Genomic DNA, 15,792 nt, shown 5'->3' with positions numbered 1-15,792 from the left:
TATATCTACCTATATATCTACCATATTCCATTGGCCTTCGACAGCACACAACAACAGTTGGCCTTCATGGTGCCCCTTAAACTATGGTCTGAAACAGAAGCCTCTAGTGTTCCACTGGGGCTTGCAGATAGATGTGTTTTCAAAAAAGCCTCCTTAGAAACATTGGCATGTGTGGTCACAACTTGTTTATGGAATGTTTGTATCCTCTTTCAAATTAGTGTTGAAAATGAAAGTGATTTGCTGCAAGAATAGTAATTTTATTCTTCTTCTATTCTTATTCATGTAAAGATTTCATGTATTCTCGGGGGAGTAGGAGTTAACCAAACTCCATTCCTTTCTGCCCCACCTCGCTTCCCCTCTCAGTCTCTCGTTTCTTCAGCCTCTTATGGTCTTTGTAAGGCTGACAATTTGTATATTTTTCCTGGCTTGGCTTAAATTGAGAAGCTTGTTAAATTAATGTTTTTGTTCTCTTGAATGTGTTTTTTTGAGGTTCCAGGCTGAACTTTTACCGAACCTTTACCGTACCAGGGAAAGCTGAAAGATCTAGTTCCCATGAAACCACTGGTGTTAGCAGATGAAAGCGTTAGCTGAATTTGACATCCGCTTCCACTATCCCCTCCCCAGATATTTTATTTCGTTTTCTTTTATGGTCTGTGTGCTTCTAAGAAAAGAATTGAGGCAAATTAGAGGAGACATTTTGAAGCCATTCTCTTGGACACACCAAACAGCTCATAATTGTCAGAGGCTACTGTGCTGACTTTTTGGTGGGTGATATGTCATGAAATGTGTGCTTATCTCGAAACAGCAGGATTTTGGTGACCTGCAGTTAGCCCATGTGAGCGTATTCTGGCAAAGGGAATGCATCTCAAATTCCTTTCTATTGGGCTTCACTTTCTGGTAAATGGTTACAGATGTACAGCTTTAGACATACTGATTATATTCTCTTACATATCTCCCCACAACCCCCAAAATTGTGTGCTTCTCAATAAGCATTTACTAAACACTTGACATATTTATAGAATTTTAATGGTTGTCATGAGAGGGATAGAAAAAGACGGGGTTCTTTACTCTTGGCAGGCTTATAATCTAATGTTTAAAAAAAAACACAATGAATCTTTTAACTTACTTTGTAATGGTTTTGATTTCATTTAATATCATTAGATTGCTCTGCACTTATCTAAAATTGTCCTGAAAACTGTTGTCAAGGTGACCTTTGATTTTCCAGGGAATTTTTTTTTTTGGTTTTGTTTAGATTAGATCTTGTTTAAATAAGACCAACAACATAAATGTCCTAATAACCATTTTCCTTCTAATTGCTGCAACTGTATATTAACTTTAGCCATATGTAGACTATAATTATGCCTATGTAGCAACTGTATTCAGTCTGTGTATCCCAGTGCAAAAACGTATGGAAGCCATTCTAATCTTATGTCAATGATGCTTCTAGAAAAATGGTCAGAATTGTAGATTGTCAGACTACTGTGGTGCTGCAGAACAATGCCTAGACCAAAATGCCAGTTTGAACTGCCAAGTTGGCGCCTCAGACCCACCAGCTGCACCAGCTGCACCCCTATATAGAGTTGCTATGAGTTGGAACCGACTCGGTGGCACTTAACAACAACAACAACCTTTATACCATGGACTGCCGGAAGAACAAACAAATCTATATTAGAAAAAGTACAACCAGAATGCTCCTTAGAAGCCAGGATGGCCAGACTTCATCTCTCATACTTGGCACATATTACCAGACGGGACCAGTCCCTGGAGAAGGTTACCACGCTTGGTCAAGTGGAGGGTCAGCAAAAAAGAGGTAGATCTCCAATGAGATCACTGCACACTGGTAGCAGCAGTGGATTTAGTTTAACACTTGTGGGGATGGCATAGGACCAGACAGTATTTCGTTCTGTTGTGCATAGCATCGCTATGAGTCAGAACTGACTTGATAGCACCCAGCTACAGCAACAACAACAACAACAACCTTTATTCCCAGTTAATATCTATGGAAGATACTTTGTCTTTTGTTCTCATAATTATATGATCAAGCTGTAAAGTACCATAACTGGAAGCTAATGCTATGACTTTTTTTGGCTGTTTTTTCTTTTTTTGGACCATGTGGCTGATTTGGTTGTGATGTCCCCTTTCTGATGTGTACCTTTTAGATTCAAGAAAGCTTTGATCTCCTGCCAGGGTGGTGGTTGGTATTGTTAAATGCTGTCAAGCTGGTTCTGACTCATAGTGACCCTATATACCTGTATAGGTTTTCCAAGGCTGTACGTCTTTGCAGGAACAGAAAGCCTTATCTTTCTCCCTTTTGAATGGTTGGTGTGCTCAAACCTCTGACCTTGTAGTTTGCAGTCCAGTGCTTGCTTATCCTATAGGGTTAGCTGGCAAATTTGTCTTTAAAAAAAATATATTTTGGTATGTGAAATCTATTTTTACATTCTCAGGGGCATAGAACTGAGTAGAAGTAATTCTCTTCCAATCCATCCTCCCTGTATTTTTCTCTTTCAACATCCCTGCCCCAGCTCCTGAATGAGGAAGGGAAAGGCAGGCTGAGAAAGGTGGAGGTGGAAATGGCATATTCTTGATGCTGTTTTCTTCTGGGAAGCTCGTCATGACCATACCATCCATCTGCAGTTCAGTCTGTACTGGGGGAAGGACTAAGTTCTCTCAAAGACTCAAAACAATGCGCTTGATGGCCAGCCGGGAACCAAAGTATACAGTATACAGTGCAGACTCTAGTTTGCGTGCTTTGTTGTTTACCTTTGTGGTTTGGGGAAGATTTAGGCATTTTTTATATGAATTTTAAGTTGCTTTTATTCTAAAATGGAAATAAAAATAATTCTATTTTTATAACCTCACTTAACAACAGCAATATATTTAGGTTGTTTTAATCTCATGCTATCTTTACTTGGATAGTATCTCATATTTTAAATGTTATTAAAGTTTCCCCCCTGCTTTTAATGCATTTTTTATGATTGAATGAATAAAAAAAGATGCTTCTTTATGGAAAATATTGATTTCTGAATCCTTTTTTCTTTCTTACACCTATTTTAGCTATAATAGTCTTGCCTGATCACTGGACGATAGCGTCACCTTTAATTATTCTAGCGAGCCTATTGCAAGCCAGTAAAGGATAAGATCAAGAAGATTTTACAGATCAAGAATCATTTCTTATTTGGAAAGAGCTAGAAAGTGATTTGCAGCACATGTGTTCTGTGAAAGGCTGAGTCACTGCTTTTCTTTCTTTTAAAGGAGATTCTTCTTGGCAGACTTCAAATAAAAAGCAAAACAAAACATTGGTCTGTTTACTCACTGAGAAGAGCTGAGAAGGTTTCTCCATTAAGTGAAAATATACTATACCAGGGCTTTGAGCATTTTGAGAATTGGGGCAGGAAATTGAATTGCATGAAAGTGTGAGAACTTTTCTCCTAAGGCACGTTGAGTCATTTCTTGGCTTTATTAATATTGATAAGTGTAAGAAATGTAACCTCATTTATTCTAGTACTGACATTAGAGGGATTTGTTGTTATTTAAATAATGAAGCTTTACTTAGATATAATCTGTTTTATGAAAGTAGATAATAGAATTGTCGCCAAGGTAGTATTTCATCTAATGGTGTAATCTAACTGAGACTTCAATTGTGTTAACTTCACCAGTATGTCATGAGTATGCTGATTGTTCATAGTATGTCATGTCTTAGTGTTTTGGCATTTTAAATTTCAGTACAGTTGAATTACTTAGAATTGGTGTAGTGGGCAAGAAGAAATTTAGGTTTTATAATATAAACATAAAAAACACACACCCTTTTTATTCCCTTAGGAACATTGGGTAGTGTGGAACATGGGAACCAATATCTGATCAAGTTGATATATGAACATAATCTTCAGAGGACAGCCTGCAATATGACTTATGGATCATTTGGTGGTGTAAAAGGTAATTTGCATGGAATCATGAAAATGCTATTGTAGATTTAGAGCATTTAGCCATATGTAAACGGCTTATTATGTGGTACGAATCTCAAAGAGAGCTAGAGCTTTGTATCCAAGTACCCAAGCAAAATAAGAGTAAGAAAGAAAACTGTATATAGTGAATGTGGTCCCTAAATGAAGTGCAGCAGGCAGAAAGGGGCAGGCAAGAAGGCTGACTGGCAATCCGGAACCCAAGGAGGAAGCGGGAAGAGTGCTGAGGGAATTGCAAAATGTGTGTAAATCGTTGAATGGAAAACTAATTTGCACTGTAAACTTTCACCTTAACTGCAACAAAAAAGAAAATAGTAAATGTGTTTGATTTTCATATAACCAGCACTTTTTTTTAATATGGTTTAGGGAGATATTTCTAAGACTGCCTTTTCTACAGTTTTTATCTTTTATATATGAGTTGTTTTTTGAATTTTCTTATGGTGGAACTGTGTGTCTGCCTATCTCGGTAGAAGAAGGTCTTGACCTAGCTGGCAGGGAGTCTCTGGTATACCTGCTACAGGTAGGGTGAGGCTACAAATTGCTCTCTCTATACCACCGACTTTAAGGGCTATTCCATAGGGTTGTGCATATTGTTTTGGTATAAGCGTGCCTTAGTCGAGGAGGCAAGAAAGAACTAAAATTCAGTCTTGTTTCCACTTGTCAAACCATGACCCCTTGTCTGGGGTAGATTCATCCAGAGGAAGGGGATTCTTCTTGAATTTTACAAAGATGCCAGTTTTACCAAGGACTGGGTTAGTGAGGCTGGATATTTTCCTCCCTGATGGTGTATTTTTTAATTAGAACAAGTGCAACCTATAATCTACCCTAGTCCCTGAGCTTCCAGAATGACCAAGTTTTGATGGCTTAATGAAAGTATGGTTTGTTTGTTTTTTTATCAATAGCATCAGGACATCCCTGTGTATCACATGTCAAATAGTATCTTATATAAATTGAATTATACTCTTTGCTTTAGAAGATCATGGTAGCCCAATCAAAATAAAGAGATTCTTTGCTCTTGTGTGATATTTTTGTTAGAGTTTATAATGGACTTCTAAAGTAATGAGTGTGGCGCTATGGGCTAATGCGTCAGACTGCAAAGTCGTTTGAACTGCCAGGTCAGTGGTTCAAGCTCACCAGCTGCTCCTTGGAAACCCTATACAGGGTCGCTGTGGGTCGGAATCGACTTGATGGCACTTAACAACAACAAAGTAATGATAGTTGCTTAGAGTTTTGAAAGGAACAGATAATTCTGTTCTTATGTGATTGATACCTTTGAGGCTTATATTAAAAAAGTAACTTTTGGAAAAACATGAGCCCATTCTGACATGTTTTACTATCCTGTGGTTTAAGAAGAACATTTCAGAATTTGGAACAGAGAAAAAAAATACCTGAGTAACAGAAGAAGTCATTTTATTTCATGGACTAGAAACAATTATATAATGCCACTGAGGTAGCCACAAGAAAGCATGTAAAGTAGGGTGGTCTATCAGTGAAACTTTGCCACATTGTTGGGAGGGAATGCTAATGGGTACAAGGCTTATTTTGGGGATGATGAAATGTTCAAAAATTAGATTATGGTGATGGACGTACAACTTTGTAAATACGAGGGGGCTTTGAAACGTTGGTGGAAAATTTCTATTATTTTTTCATTCAATTTTCCATGAACTTTTTGAAGTTCCCTTGTATATGAAGAACTACTGAGTTGTATAGTTTAAAGGAGTAAACGTTATGGAACATTGTACCAGAGTAAAACTGAAAAACAGCCATGTGGTAAAACCTAATATCGGAGAAGCAGCAGTATAGTGTGTCCTATCAGCCTTTGCTATTGCTCATGGCCGGGCAAAATGCTGCCACACTGTCTAAGGCAGATTGACTCATGAGAGCCATGCAGTCCTCTTAGATGCTGGAATACGACTTATGAAAATGTACAGTAGGAAATGATCCAAAATATGTACCGGTCACATTGAGTTGCCATTTATTTATTTCCCTCTTCTTTCTGCCCTTTCTTCCTTCCTTCTATATGCACATATGACATATGTATTTATTTGTAAGGTAGAAAATTTAGAATGTGAGTGATAGAGAAAAATGAATACATTTTGATGCATTGATTCAGTGGATTTATTTTGAAACAATGGCTCCATTGGATAAGCATTGGACTGCGAACCACAAGGTCAGCTGTTTGAGTTCACTGACTACTCCGTGGGAGAAAGATGAAGCTTTCTGTTCCTGCAAAGATTTACAGCCTCTGAAACCCTATATAGTGTTGCTATGAGTTTGAACTGACTCTACAACACTAACAACAACAAACTAAAAAGTTTTGTTTGCTGAAATATGAGTATCACTGTACATAAACCTTTGTCCATGTTGCTGATACTCTCCTTAGGATAGAATCTAAGAGTGGAGTTTTTGAGTTAGAAGGTTGTATTTTTCCCCTATGTGAAAGTAGTCCCACCCCAGATGACAGTATATATAAAATTGTAAAAAGCACAGACTTTAGAAAGATGTAAAAGTCATCCCAAGATGTGCACATTTCTAAAGAAAGTCTGTTTTCTAAGCTCCTTGTCTGTTGTTGTTGTAAAGTGCTGTCAAGTCGGTTCCGACCCATAGCGACCCTCTATAGGGTTTCCAAGGAGCAACTGGTGAGCTTGGACCCCCGACCTCTCAGTTCAAATGATTTTGCAGTCTGAAGCATTAGCCCACAGCGCCAGTAGTGAGTATTTAAGGAGCCCTTCATTTTGGTTGAAAACGTCTCTACAGTTGATTTGAGTTTAAAAAAAGAAATCCGTGTCTTCTACCTTTCATTGTATGTTAGAATGCCTGTGTTTGGATTTATAAAGTTCAGTAATGATATCAGTAATTTTCAAGAAAGAAATTAAGCAAAAAAAAAAAAAAAAAAAGAATCTAGCACGATTTGTAACAAATGTGTTAAAAAAGCCTGAGGGACTGTGAGCGCTTTGTAAGTGCATTAGAACCAACTGCCACGAGATGGCAGTCCTGTACCACTTGGGGCTTGACCCTGCCTTTGAGTACCATACCTTAAGCGATCACAAAAGGAGGATTTTTTTTGACTGCAGATTAATTAGTGTTACCGACTGTGAACCACCAGGTCCTGGCAGTTCAAACTCAGCTAGCTGTTCATCGGAAACCTTTCTATAAGGTCACTATGAGTCGGAAACAACACACCCTTTTCTAAAAACAAATGTAACTTTTTCTCCATGTTGAATTTAGAACACTGCCTGGTGCAGAATAAGCACTAAATAAACAGCAAAGTAACAGATTTGTGCGCAAGCCTGTGTTTAGTCGGCGGCGGGCAATGTTTGAAGCGCTTTACAAGCTGAATTACCTGCGGAAGACAGACTTCGTGTGAAATGGGTGCAAGAGGGATTCTGTCCCAGGTACTCTGCTTCCAGAAGCTTGTGTTGCTAACTACACTCAACTGTCTCCTTGTCTGGGTTATGAGTAAATTTGCCTTCTTTCTTATTCATTCCATTTAATTTTCTGATAAGAAAGAAAAGTTTCCTTTCCGAATAGGGTGTACTATAGTTTGACTAAAGTTAGTGCATAGTTTTGATTCTTCACAAACTGGAAAACATGTTGAGTAACTCCTGGGTCATATTTGCCTTCTCGATTTCAGTTTTTTGGCTAGTGCTTGGCTTATAAGAAAAGTCCCAATCACTGCCCACACCCTACCCCCGGCCCAAATTTTTCAAAACTGTGTAGCAGGGCAATATAATATCTGAAACCCACCAAACAGTTGTGTGTGTGAGTTTTTTTTTTTTTTTTAACTGTTAAGAAAAACACTTCAAAAACATCTTAAGCTCAGTAAAGTTTGATCTTATTTCAAGTTACAGGCAGGTTACTATTAAGGAGAAAGAAGTGATAAAGAAACAGGAAATCTGGTTTTATAGACTAGTTGAAGAATATTTGCCCAATATATTTCATTATTCAGACTACTACCTACCATTCTAGAATTTAAATGATCATTTTTTTCCTATCATACTTTTTAGGGGAAGTGACTGTAATATTAATGACTATAATGGATTTCCATTTTGGCAGAGAGTGTAGGGAGATATTTATAAATGATTTGTAGTGTCTTTGATTTAAATTTCATCTGCTTTTTTGAAGGGACACTCTCAACTCTGGGTTTTTATAAAAATGTTAGTCTGTTTTTGCTTTGAGTTATAGTGTTGGAGAAGAATGTTAATAGTACCATGACTGCCAGAAAAACAAACAAATCTGTGTTGGAAGAAGTACAGCCAGAATGCTCCTTAAAGCCAGTATGGTGAGATTTCATCTCTCATACTTGGAAGATGTTATCAGGAGGGATCAGTCCCTGGAGAAGAACATCATGCTTGGTTTAGTGGAGGGTCAGTGAGGAAGAGGAAGACCCCCCAATGAGTTGGACTGGCACAGTAGTAACAACAATGGGCTCAAGTGTAACACTTGTGAGGATGGCACAGAGCTAGGCAGTGTTTTGTTCAGTTATGCAGAGAGTCGCTGTGAGTTGGAGCCCACTTGCCAGCACCTAACAAATGTTTGTTTTCTGTTGCTATGAAATGCAGTCCAATCAACCCCAACTCATGGGGACCTTATATGTTGCTGTTGTTGTTATGTGCCGTGGAGCCGGTTCCGACTCATAGCGACTCTGTACAGGGTTTCCGAGGCTGTAAATCTTTACGGGAGCAGAAAGTCTCATCTTTCTCCCGCGAAACAGCTGGTAGTTTCGAACTGCTGATCCTGAGGTTTGCAGCCTGGGAGCTTATATATGATTGGATAAAATGCTGCTGGGTTCAGCACCATGTCTGTGGTCAGTTGTAGATGGGACCTTGTTTTCTATGTTGTTGCTGTTGTTATTAAGTGCCGTCAAGTCAGTTCTGACTCATAGAGACCCTGGACAGGGTTTCCGAGGAGCAGCTTGTGGATATGAACTGCTGTCCTTGTGGTTCTCAGCCCAGTGCTGATCCTACAGTGCCAAGCCAGGAATCCTTTGCTTTCTATACTATTGATAAATTAATGCTTGCAAAATGTAGTGAGTATCATTGGCATGGCTAATTAAATTACAGTTGGGAAATACACTAAACCAGTCTTGAATAGCTAGATTGGAATTTATTTAAAAATATGTTAGTACAATTGATGGAATTTATTTGGGTTGGTAATTTGAACTACTTGTTTTTGATAAAAAGAACAAATGATATTTCTGCCAGATTTTCCTCTGTTTTATTTCATTGTGTTACTGTAACTTCCAATGGGATTGATTGATCTGGTACTTTACCTAGTTAAGATAAGCTTGCCATTTCAAAATAGCGTTCCTAAAAGCAAAGCATTAATATTTACTGATAGACAGATAGTGGTAGAGTAAAAAATGAATGTTAGCATTTTAAGGTAACAACTGCATGCAGTTAGTTTTGTAAAATACTTTATGTAGTATCTATAACATATCTGGCTAGTGTCAAAAATTTGCACCAGAATTTTCTTTATTCATAATGTCTCTTGGTGGTGGTGGTGGTGGTTGTGTGCCGTGGAGTCAGTTCCGACTCATAGCGACACTGTGCAGGGTTTCTGAGGCTGTAAATCTTTACGGGAGCAGAAAGCCTCATCTTTCTCCCGCGGAACAGCTGGTAGTTTCAAACTGCTGACCGACTTTGAGGTTAGCAGCCCAATTCGTAACCACTGTGCTACCAGAGCTTACACCCTATATTTAGTTACATCTGTAAATTTTGCCCTGAAATGTTGTGACAGGTTGATGAACCTTAACAATGTATATAAATGTTCCAAATGTGTGACAAGGATATTGGCAATTTTTTGGAGGTTCATGAGAACTTTCAGGAACTGAAGCAAGTGTGCTATTCCAGTCTCCCTTGTATGTTCTGTCTTTTCTTCTCTCCATCCCTCCCTACCCACCCATCCATCCACCCACCCATCTATCCATCCATCTTTCCTGTACTTACTATCTTCTGAGGTCCAGACACTATGTTAATTTCTTGGAGTAAAAAGATGAGTAAAAGTTTACATTCTCAAGCAGCTCACAATCTAGGGGCCAATAAATACTAAAGCTTAACTGTAATATCAGGAGGTAAATTATAATGTTGTTGTTAGGTGCCATTGAGTGAGTTCTGATTCATAGAGACCATGTATAGGGTTTCCGAGGAATGGCTGATGGGTTTGAACCATTAACCTTGTGGTTAGCAGTCCAGTGCTTATCCTACAGCACCACACCAGAAGTCCTTGGGATTTTTATATCCTCTCCATGGATTTCTCTCTACAGGGCAACTTGACTAGTTCTCTAACCTCTGTTAAAACTATTCTCCCTATGATCTCCAATGATCACCAATGGCCAACCTAGTGTTTTCTTTGCAACACTTCAGCTCCTTAACTTCTGACACTCTCGATCACGTCCCTTCCTCTTTCCATGACACCATGCTGCCCCCCACTCTCTCTTTCTCTTGATCCCTTGTGTCAGCTCCTCTTCCTACCTTTACCCTTAAATCTGTAGTTCTCAGCGTAGTCCTGGTACTCTTGAGGAATGCTACATGCTTTTCCATGAGAAAATCAGCTGGTAGCTAACACAGCTAATTCTGCCTTGTGGAGGGCTATAAGAAAGTCAGTTTGGCAGGCTAAAAATAGCCAGGTTTTTAAAGCTAAGTAATAACAGAAGTCCGCCGAAGTCTGGAAAATAATCTTCTCAAAAGGACTCATTTATAGGAAACTGGGATTTCTAACCTCTGTACTAGAGTCCACAAATATGAAGTGCTAGAATTAAATAAAGACGATGATGATGATGATGAAAGCATACTCCCTAGTTCCACATACTCCTCTCTCCTGACATGCACACACATACACACACACACAATAATGGTCACTGTGACAATAATAGAGATGGCTATATACTACTTCTGGAGCTGTGGGTACAGAGTAGCTCTCTGCAGGATGTATGTGTGTGTGTGCGTGAGTGTGAGTGTGTGCACCATCATTTTTATTTAATTCTAGCACTTCATATTTGTGGACTCTAGTACAGAGGTTAGAAATCCCGGTTTCCTATAAATGAGTCCTTTTGAGAAGATTATTTTCCACACTTTCGAGGACTTTTGTTATTATTTAGCTTTAAAACACCTTGCTGTTTTACCTATGATGGTTCTGGGCTGCATGGGGTGAGGGGAGGAAAGTTATTCATGGGCTAGAGGGTAGACATATGTTAACTCGGGACAGGACAGGCAATATACAAGAAGGAGGTTAGCAGAGGAAAGATGAAGGTAGCAGGAGACAGGGAGGAATGTAATAGATACGGTGAACCAAGGTAAGTACTATTAACTGTTGGTACATGGACGGGGATTGCAACCAGGTAATGAAGCAAAGTATGTGATTTGTTGAATGTAAAACTGATGATCTGCTCTGTAAATCTTCACTCAATTCACAATAAAAAGTTGAAAAATCAAAACAAAAACAAAAAAGTCTGGCTATTTTCAGCTTGCCACATTGACTTTCTTATAACTCTCCATAAGGCAGAATTAGCTGCGTTAGATACCAACTGATTTTCTCATGGAAAAGCATGTAGCATTCCTCAAGAATACCAGGACTACCTTGAGAACTACAAATTTAAGGGTAGAGGTAGGAAGAGGAGCTGACACAAGGGAAGAAGAGAAAGAGAGAGTGAGAGGGCAGCATGGTGTCGTGGAAAGAAGAAGGGACATGGTTGGGAGCGTCAGAAATTAAGGAGCTGGAGTGTTGAAAAGAAAATACTGGGTTGGCCATTGGCGATCATTGGAAATCGTAGGGTGAATAGTTTTAACAGAAAGGTTAGAGAACTAGTTAAGTTGCCCTGTAGTAAGGAATCCATAGTCAGGAAAGCTGTTTCATGACAAAGTTTGACAAGGAAGGGTTGGAGAAAGATGAGTCCATAGCTTTTATAAGGAGGATGAAATGTTTCAGAACACCAAATAAAATCTTGATCTGATGAACAAATTGCCTTCTATAATATTTTGCTAGAAATTTTAAGCTGAATATATTGTTATACCCACTATTCACTTATTGACATAGTTACGTTCCAAAGACCCAATCATTATGCAAACTTAGCACTATGCCAGAGGCTAGGGCTGTGCCCTGTCCGTGGTGCTGCTTTGTCCCTCTCCTCCCCCACATCCCTAGCCTGGTTACTTAACCTCCCATCAGTTGCTTCTAGCATAGCATGGGATGCACATGGTGCAGTATGCTTGTCTCCGCCACCATGCCTTCTCTACCACTGTGAAGCCTGTGGGGTTTGGGAAGGGTGTTACCTGCCATTCACTGCCTCCCACCACTTGCCTTGGGCAGGGACTTCTCTCTTCCTCTGTTTACCCCAGCCCCAGCCCAGATCCCTGAGTAACCTCCATCCCTTGCCCTGCTTTTCCCACCATCCTGACACCTTTGGGCTCTTGCCTGGCCTCCCCCTGCCTGTCTGAGATCTTGCGTCATTCCACTGTTGGCCCATGTCCTCTATGGTCAGACAACAATGTCATGGGCGAATGTAAGAAAGTATTCTGTGGCTGGCTGGCCGAGGTATATGGTGTGGGGTGTCCTGCAGAGGGTGTCTGGTCACAGCCTTGTGTGGGGCCCAGACTTTTGGAGCTGCGGCCTGAAAAGGTTTTCAAAGTTGTCATACATGCCAAAATGTTGGAAAATGAGATAGTTGATATATTTTAAAAATCTGCTCTTCGGATTATGATGTACCAGTTTGAGTCCTTAAAATTTTATTTCTCATTACATAATTTGTGCTTTGAAATTATGCTGAGTTATAGCCTTCTTTTTATAATGTATTTGTGGTTTATGGAAAGATAGACTTTATAGACTTCATCAGAGATGATCACCACCATCTGGTACTTTCTTCAGTTTTTTTTTCCCCTTCTACAACATTTTTCACTTATTTACTCTAATTTTTTAAAAAATGTTTTATTGTGAATTATGTGATAGTTTACATGGGAGAACATTAGTTTTACATTCATCCTATCCTATATTGTTTCATTGCCATGGTTACAATCTCCTCTGTGCATGCATCATCAACTAACCAAAGGGTAAGCCTGCTCCCCGGTCATCAGCACACAGCCCCTCTTCCTTTCTGGGTCTAGATTCCCCAGCTGCTCCATCGCTCCACGTCATCATCGCTGCCTCCATCTCAGGCATCTCTGTTTCTCTGGGTAGGGTCCCACTCTCCGCTCTTCTCCCTTCATGGTCCCAGGGTCCTCCACTCCTAGACTGAAAAGTTAATCACTCCCTTCATTGCTTCAAAACATCTACCTTTACATTAACAACCCTCACAATCAGTCCTGATAACAATATTAACTATTATTTATTCTAAATTTTCTTTATCATGAATCTTTGCTTTACTTGGGAGTATTTATATTTTGAACTTTCTTGGTAACAAATAATTTAAAATCTAAAGAAATACCATCAAACCCCAAACCTGCCGGTTTCTGCTTTGGCCACCATTTTGCTTTTGAATTTGGCTGTACTTCTGTTGTCTTTCTAATCTTGCCTTTGGTGCAACCAAGGATTCTTTTAGTTGCAGTTGATAGTTGGCTTAAGTAGGAATAGGAAATTTATTGGCCAACATCTTTAGGGTCTACACTGTGACCAGATCTTGCTTTTTTCTTTTCCTCTATTGCTTCAACTCTCTTATACAGATATTTCCTTCTGGTTACTCCACATCTTTCTTCCCAGATGCTAGTTCATGTTAGAGTGCCTATTTTTCTCCCAGAAGACCCAGCAACTCATTTGATATGGTTGTGCCATCTCTGAGCCAATCACTGTCGTGAAAGGAGTTCCACTAATCATACACCTTCCTTAACACACAGGACTGTGGGGTGAGGATAGTGTGGTTCTCCAGGGGACTAACCAAAACCAAACTCGCTGCCACTGAGGTGATTGTGACTCATAGCGACTCTGTGTAGGGCACAGTATGGTTTCTGTGACTAAATCTTTACGGGAATTGACAACCTCATTGTTCTTCAAGGGAGCTGGTGAGTTTGAGCAGTTGGCCTTGCAGTTAGCAGGTCTGTGGATTAATGCTTAGCCTGTACTACCACCAGGGCTCCTTTTTCAAGGTAAAGAAGAGTGCAGTAGGTGTTGGGTGCCTCAGAACTGTAAATGTGCATCTTGTCTTTGGTTTCTCTTTTTCTCCTAGGACCTTCCTAGGAGGCTTCGTTAGCACCGAGAGGGGAGGTTAGCAGTGGGGACTTGTGCGTGTCACAGGTGTGTGTATGGAATGAAGCAGTCAGGGTATAGGATGCACTTGGCTCTGAGTTGCATGTGATCCCACTGTGTGTTGTAGGAGGGCAGTTGCATCACATGATTAGTCATATTTACAGATTTGTTGTAACTTAATTAAAAATTTTAAAATTAATTTTGTTGTTGTTGAGAATATACCTAGCCAAACATATACCAATTCAAAGTGTCCACATGCACAATTCATTGTCTTTGGTTACATACTTTGAGTTGTGCAACTACTCTCATGTTCTTTTCAGAGTTGTTCCTCATCCATTAAGATACATTTACTGTCTCTTGTAGCGTAGTGGTTACGAGTTGGGCTGCTGACTTCAAGGTCAGCAGTTCGAAACGATTAGCTCTTCTGTGGAAGAAAGATGAGGTTTTCTGATCCCATTATGAATCGGGCTGTGAACCACAAGGTCAGCAATTTGAAACTACCAGCTGTTCCGCAGGAGAAAGATGAAGGTTTCTGCTCCTGTAAAGGTTTACAGCCTCAGAAACCCTGTACAGGGTCGCTGTAAGTCGGAATCGACTCCAAGGCACTCAACAACAACAAAAAATTTAGAGGTTCAGAAACCCTATACAGGATCGCTATGAGTCAGAACCGACTCCACGGCACACCACTACTACCACCTTACCTACCTAGGAGCCCTGGTGTGGTGCAGTGGGTTAATGCACTGGACTGCAAGGTCAGTTTGAACAACAAGGTTGGCAGTTCAAACTGACCAGCTGCTCCTCAGAAACTCTATTCAGGGTCGCTATGAGTCGGAACTGACTTGATGGCACTTAACAACAACAGCAATAAAGGTACTTCTCTAATCTTTTTTTTTCTTTTTTTGCTATCTATGAGCAAAGATGTCAGCTTGAGGATTAAGGTGCACCTGACCCAGGCCATGGTATTTTCAATAACTTCATATGCATGCAAAAGCTGGACAGTGAATAAGGAAGACTGTAGAAGAATTGATGCTTTTGAGTTATGGTGTTGGAGGAGAATATTGAAAGTGTCATGGGTTGCCAAAAGAATCAATAGATCCGTTTTGGAAGAAGTGCAGCCAGAGTGCTCCTTGGAGACCAAGATGGGCAAACTTCGTCACTCATTCTTTGGACATATTGTCAGGAGGGACCAGTCGCTGGAGAAGGACATCATGTTTGGTAAGGTCAGAGAAAAAGAGGAAGATCCCCAATGAGATGGCTTGGCCAAGTGGCAGCATCGATGGATTCAAGTGTGGCAACAATAGTGAAGTTGGCCTAGGATCCGGCAGTGTTTCGTTCTGCTGTGCATAAGGTCGCTATGAGTCAGTACGGACTCAATGACACCTAACAACAAAAACATATAGTCATACAAGGGGCTTCAAAAGTTTTTGGAAAAATTCCATTTTTTTTTTTTTTTAAATTGCATTTTTCCATGAACTTGTAGAAACTCTCTCATATAGATCGGAAAAAAGCATAATGCTCAAGGCAGATTTTTTTATTTTTTTAACTAAGTGAAACTGTTGTTATTGTTGTTGTCAGGTGCCATCGAGTCGGAACCGACTCATAGCAACCCCATGCACAGCAGAACGAAACAATGTCCAATCCTGGGCCAACCCCACCA

General features: G+C 39.8%; 1 protein-coding gene across 1 annotated transcript in view; it reads left to right on the top strand.

The window, feature by feature from the left end:
• Positions 1-15,792, top strand: part of BBS9 (Bardet-Biedl syndrome 9) — a 604,103-nt gene that overhangs the window by 16,311 nt on the left and 572,000 nt on the right. Inside the window, exon 4 of the mRNA XM_006832142.1 lies at positions 3,823-3,936. Coding sequence (XP_006832205.1) covers positions 3,823-3,936 — 114 coding nt within the window. The remainder of the gene's footprint in view (positions 1-3,822; positions 3,937-15,792) is intronic.

This window comes from Chrysochloris asiatica, unplaced genomic scaffold, assembly GCF_000296735.1.
Source record: "Chrysochloris asiatica unplaced genomic scaffold, ChrAsi1.0 scaffold00006, whole genome shotgun sequence".
Taxonomy (NCBI): domain Eukaryota; kingdom Metazoa; phylum Chordata; class Mammalia; order Afrosoricida; family Chrysochloridae; genus Chrysochloris; species Chrysochloris asiatica.
This window is presented reverse-complemented; position numbering and strand designations above follow the sequence as displayed.